The following is a 6,520-nucleotide window of genomic DNA, read 5'->3' on the forward strand; positions in this document are numbered from 1 at the left end:
TTTTAATTTATATTAACGACGATATATTTACCAAATAATTGTTAAAAATAAATGGCCTATTTACGATAAATTTAATAAAACGTAAATCGGAAAGTTAAAACGAAAAAATTACAAATTAAAAAAAAACGGTTTATTTATAAACGGATTAAAAAAAAATCGGTAATTATTATAATATAAAATTTTTATTAAATTTTCGTATTATAATTGGTTATTTATAATAAATTAAACGTTTACGTAAATAAAAGGTTATTTTATTATTATTAAAAAATAGTAAAATCCCCTTTATTTATTAGGGAACGGTTGGAATAAAATATTTGTTTATAACGTTAAAAAATTTTACAATTTCCCAAACGTATTATTTTTCCTTTATTTATTTATTAATAATTATTTACGGGTTTAGGGGGTACGTATATTTGCAATTAATATAAAAGATAACCTGTATTTATTCGCGGGCAAATATGCGTATGGGTAGATCACGTGTGGTAATACGTGATTTTAAAACACGTAGCAGAGATTTTAACGAATTTCTGCAGGATTGTAGATAATTACAGAACGATAGATAGGATGTATGAGAAAACCGTTTATTTGTTATATTGTTTTTACCGATCGCAGCGATCACTCTATTCCTATCAACAAAAACGGCTATACGACTGAGGGCATCCGACTGTAAGCTTCACTCCTTGTTGTTGTTTTTACGAAGCTCTGTTTCTCCTCTAACATTTCTGACCGCAAACGTAGCCTTGATCTCAAGCAGAGCCTCAATAACGCCGATACATACGCTTTTTTTGCCCAGTGCATTCACCTCGGCGACAGGTGTTGAATTTCCTGTTTCCTCGTCAACGAAAGCACTTTCGACAGCAACCCCCCGCCCAAAATGGGAAAGGTAACAACCTATCCTTGTGGGTATCTGGTTTTTACACAGAAGTGAAGTATCGAACTGGAGCATTTATAGTCCTTACCCTTTGACCAAATAGTTTTATAGAAGAACCTTTTGGGAGTTTGAGAGACCCATCTCTCCCTTTTGTACCTAAGACTTAAATACCGATTTGTTTGGTCTCTTTTTTGCTCCATGCTTCAAGCATGTGAATGGAGACAGCGGTACGCTATCAACGTGATTACTGCTGCTGATGCGCATTTCGTCGAGGTTAATGACCAAAACGTGTGAAAGCAACGGCAAATACTGCGCTAGCTGCAAATATTGAGGCGTAACAATGACACCAGTAAGGCCGAGTTTCGGAAGTAGCGTTTACGGTTAGATTCGCAAATAGAAATCGAAAGCAGTGCTATAATTAGTTATGCTTGTGTATAGGGTGTATACACAGGCATCGAGAAGTTTATATAGGTAAAAGCAGTAAAAGAAGGGTTTGAAATAGCAACAAGATCCTGATGAGGCACCATTTAGCCCTGCCCTTCCATCACGTCGCAAGTTCCAAAAGGGCCTCTTCAATGCCGCGGATCGCGTCCATATCTTCGTTCTCCTTCTTGAGCTCCAATGCTCTCTTCTTGTAATTCGGGTTTGAAAGAACCTTGTCAATCGCAGCGACCAGATCCTCTTTTGCTGGCCTAGCCGTTTTAAGGTTGACACCCAAGCCCGCTAATTCCATACGGACGGCAACCTCACCCTTATCCTTGGCTTCGCCCCCAATCACCATGGGCGCGGCATTCATTACGCCCTGCATGAAGCCACCGTAACCGCCCTAGATGGAGCTCTAATGTCAGCTAATGTGTTCTTGATAAAAGTCGATACCGTACCGACGACGCAGAAGAGAATGGTGAAAGCTTACATTGGTGATAAAGACGTCCGTGTGCGGCAATATCTCGGTGTAGGGGAAGTAATCCAACACCTTGACGTTTCCGTCCAGGCCTGCCTCGACCTCTTCGGGAAGCTTGGCGTCTTTGACCCCGAGCACGCCGACGACGAACACATCCTCCCTGCCGCTAAGAACCTGCAGCGTCGGGATCAGCAGTTCCGTGTAGTCAGTGTCTATCGTCCCCTGCGTCACGAACACCAGCTTCCTGCCGGCCTTGTCGTCCAAAAAGCTCTGCAGCCACTGGGGCAACACCCCACCCTTGGGCGGCGGCATCGGCAGCCCGCCCACGAACCTGTAGTTTGGCGGCAGCTCGTTCCGGTGGTAGTCCAGGGCGGGGCTGCAAAGCTGCACACTTATGTCCGGCTTGTCCAGGAACGCGTCGGTTATCAAGCCTGTCATCTGGCCAGTGGCACCCAGCTCGGCCACGAGCTTGTTGAACAAATCCTTGGAGCTCTGCATTGCCTCCGAAAACGCGTCGTACAGCTTGCGCATCTCTTCCTCGGAGATGTCACCCGGGTCGACGCGGGAGAAGAGTGGGGGGACTTCGGGACCGGAGTGGAAGTTCATCGAGGCGTTGACGGTAAGCACGCGCGGGAAGCCGTCCTCCTCGAACCCCTTCGGCGGCGGCGCGCCGTACAAGAACGGAGCCGTACCGGTGATGCACATGTCCTGCATCACCACAATCTTCTTTCCGGGGTACTCCGTCCTGGCCGCCTCGAGCGCGCCGCGGACCGCTTCGAAGTATGATGGCATGTCGCGAATAAAGACCCTCTGCAGCTCAAAGTCGAATTGATGCAAGCCGGGAGCCACGTCTTCGATCCCTTCCATGATGTTCTGGTGCATGAGGAACGGGCTCGGATGGGTAAAGAAGCGCTCGACGCCAGCCGACATGGCTTGGTCCTTGTACTGGTCGCCGGTGACGATCCATGCTTTGAACCCGCGGGCGGTGAGGTAGGAGAGGGCGCGAATGATAGGGCCGGCGTGGCCGTCTGCTGGGTAGCCTACTGCCACGACCAGGGGTTTCTCTACTGCGGATAACATGTTTGCTGCTGTTTTCTTTTGTTTGCTTGCGCGGTGATGGTTTGTGAAAGTTGAGGACGTCTTTAGCGTGGTACAGCACGTCTTCATTTATACATCATGGCGAGTCGCGGGACAGTAAGGGGTAACATAATGGTCGAATAGAATGTCTTACACTGGATGCTCGGTGCCGCGGGATTCAGAATGGGTGATTTTAGGTGGCCGACAAGGTCCTTCCAATGGCATACCCCGTCATGCTGTGCCGCTGAGCCAACAATCCTTTGATAACAGGCAGTAGTGTGTCTCAGCGAATGAAATCGATGAGGGCGCGTGCGATGATTTGCTAGAGAGCATTTGCAACAGTTTGCAATACCTAACCCGGTAGGGGGTAGGCTCACCACCCTCACAACAAGGGTATTGTGACTGACGTAATCAGTGCTAATCACCAATCTATTCTAGAACTAGAACCAGTTCTCCAATGAAAACTTTGTCAGCCCAGCGATGACCCCAGATCAAGATTACAAAGGAGCCTTTATCGCTGATAAATGCCTCCTTTTGCCTGCTGTGTCAGCTGACATCAGCTGCCATCCATCACATAAGTGCAGCGGATTGCTAGCGCTGTAGTAGCGTCTTGCAAGACTCCCAACGAATGGAAAAGTAATCGGGCCTGTCGTTGTGCGACAGGTGAAGGTCGAATGGGCGGCTAACAACACTTGAATCTCCTGGCTTACAGCCGAGGTTCAGCAAGCAGTTGCCTAGGTGCATGAACCCCTGTGTACCTGTATGCCAAGCCTTTCAATTGACTTGTCAAGGTTGTACAACCTGAAATATCAAGTCCCCTCAACTACATGTTTGAGATTTGCCAGGTTGCATTCTTATCTTAGTTTGCTTGTAATAGGAATTGTGGATCAGACTAAGTTCCTATCTAGCGGTGCTGTCGCTGCATCATCGGGTGTGCCCCGGTTCGTGTCAATTTTTCTTTTTTTTTAAACAAACAATCTCGAGAAGGGAGGCAGTAGAGAGGGGCACAGGCAAAGTCGGAGAGGGATTTCACCGACCCTTACTGAGCAATATATATCTCTTCGAGGTAAGCCCAATGATTGGCCAGAGCTCGTGGATGTTACTCAGGTCAACGGTGCTTCCAAGCCTTACACTATGCACCACTTTTTGAGTTCGCCAGTCATATTGGGGCAAAATTGGAGTACATGGTCGTCCTTCAGTTCACCCTGCATACATCACTCTAATGAGCATAGAGGATGGTTCGGTAGCTTGGTCGGTTGTGGCACTCGCCTTCGTAATGTTGCTTCCATATCAGCCTGTCAAAAACCGTTCCATCCGGCTTCTTAGAGTCCTACTCGACCCATCATTTTGGAAGAAAAAGTAAGTTTGAATATTAAGAAAGCCAGTGGCAGGTCCTCAAGCCCAGTTAAGCTGCGTCTAAGCCAGTAACGATGTGTGCAATTTACCTTTTGTTTCCATCGAAGCTGCTTTGCTTGGAGTTAATTTGGTGGGGTCTGGTTCGGTTGGACTTGCCACACTCATTACCGTGTAAGTAGAGCAGCGATTTGGTCAGTGTTCGTGTACGGTGTTGAATATATGTTGTGAGTCGAAAGTTGCTCATCCGGCAACTGAATATGGGCGTTCTGTATTGGGAGAGGAGGCGGGTAGCTTTGCTTGCGTGACACGAGTCCGGGCTGGCCGTTATCGAAGCTGGCCTGGCTCTGGCCGTCCAGGTATCGTGGCTGTTGTGGTTGGAAACTGGGAGGATGCGGGCCTGGTGAAGGATAGCATGCAATGTCACGGGGGTGGTTGTTTGAACTTTTGAGGAGCATAGCTGGGGATTCGATACCTTGTGGCTGTCGAGACCATTCCGAGACGGAGATCGATATCGTAAAGCTCTGTATTGCAGTGGAGTACGTTGTGTGGAAACAATGGCAACGCAGAGTCTCAAGAATTTAAGAATGGGCGTGCAAGGTATGTCGCTTTGGGAACGATACAATCAGTTATACAGTGATATTCGGCAGTCGAACCGTCAATTGCCAAACAGGGGATGGTTGGTCGACCCCTGGCGTAACCATCGTCGTATGGCCGCTAGCCAGATTAATATATATTTATGGGAGAGATGCATATTTTACGATTGGCGTTTGAACCATATCCAAAAGCAATGTAACTTGGGTTTGTAAAGGAGCATTTCCAACACGGCACAACGAACCAAGTTCGCGAAATTGTTGAAAGATTCGAACCTGGTCCTCGCGGGGTGTGTGGAAACGATTAAGTACGTATTTAACTGAAATCCGGGGATAATATTAACAGGGGTTGCCCAGCTCCTAATCTAACGGCCTTTTGAGTATTTCCTTCCTTATACCTGTGTCCAACTGTGGATCGATAAAAGGGTACGCAAATTTGGCAACAATATAAATATATCGATCAATTTCTCTTCTCCTTTACTTATCCCCCGGAATAAGGTTAAAGCCTTTTTATAATCGGCAACATGCTGGTAATTGGAATATTTTTAACGCAATTACCCATAATTTTTACCACATTATCCCAAACGAAATAATAAATAATAAAGGGCCAACACCTTACCCGGGATTACGGCTCGCCTGGACGCACATTAAAGGACACGTGCAGCCTAAATTATAGGGTAGAAAAGCCATATATTGGGTTAAATAGCGTTATTTAGCCAAAAAAACGCGGAGGCTTTTTTATCCTGCTCCTAACGCTGACTTAGCGCTCGCTGTCATATAATAACTCAATTTATCGGATTATTTAATGCGATAACAAATTAATTGCATATTAACACCAGAGTGCGGCCAGGGTAAGCAAATCAAAAATAAAAATGCACCATTATTATTATTGCAGGAAATGTAGGAAATATGTAAAGCGGATTTCCTTAGAGGCCTCGATTGCCTTTTCTATTTCGGCAAAATCGCCAATAATAAGATGTGGGTGGTTGCAATTACCGGTTACACTAACCGTTGTGCTACATAGTAATGTTGCAAATAGCAGGCTTGGCAAGGCACCTTTCGTTTCCTGTATATTATACCAATTAACGCTAGACCCGCAATTTGCCTGCCCTATTGGTCCGTACAATTAGATTAGTTGATTTTACCCACAAAATGTTCACTCAAAAACTGGCAAGATAATATGAAATAGTTAAAATCGCGTTTTGCCCTTTATTCCAAAAGGGCCACCTTACGTAACCTCGCACGTGAGAAACTTCTACAGGGCGGACGGCTTTTCGGTTCCATTTTTTACAATTGAAGTTAGGCCCAGGGCTCCAATTTTAGGCTCATCTATTTTTCCTCATTTACTACTTATAATACAATATTCGTAACGCAAGGCGGTCCATTTTAACTGGGCCACCCTAATGTTAGAAAAATATTTACAACACCTACGTTACCTGCTCCTTAATATTCTATGCAAAGCGAGCAGGGGCTTTGGCACTAGCTCTAATTTCCTAAATGGGTTTAGCTTATATAATATTTTATGCCTGATATACCAGGCATAAAGTTTTACCCCTTTATTGTCTACAGGAAAGCCGGGGAAAAAATTTTACATAAATTTTCCTTACAGCTACTTTTAATTTTGGAAGGGTTAATAATTATTATTTGGTATTATATTTAACCAGAACGTAATTACGTTTCGAATTTTCCTTATACGGTATGGTAAGATTTATTAACATATTTACT

At 45.1% G+C, this 6,520-nt stretch overlaps 1 protein-coding gene across 1 annotated transcript; it reads right to left on the reverse strand.

Moving 5' to 3' along the window:
* Positions 1-1,277: 1,277 nt before the first annotated feature.
* PgNI_02223 (uncharacterized protein) lies at positions 1,278-2,996 on the reverse strand. The gene is made up of 2 exons (XM_031122290.1): positions 1,785-2,996; positions 1,278-1,697 (listed from the first exon to the last, which is right to left on the reverse strand). The coding sequence occupies exons 1-2, from the start codon at positions 2,937-2,939 to the stop codon at positions 1,416-1,418; spliced, it is 1,437 nt and encodes a 478-aa protein (XP_030986482.1). The 5' UTR covers positions 2,940-2,996; the 3' UTR covers positions 1,278-1,415.
* Between the last annotated feature and the right edge of the window lie 3,524 nt (positions 2,997-6,520).

Source organism: Pyricularia grisea, assembly GCF_004355905.1.
Source record: "Pyricularia grisea strain NI907 chromosome Unknown Pyricularia_grisea_NI907_Scaffold_1, whole genome shotgun sequence".
Lineage (NCBI taxonomy): Eukaryota > Fungi > Ascomycota > Sordariomycetes > Magnaporthales > Pyriculariaceae > Pyricularia > Pyricularia grisea.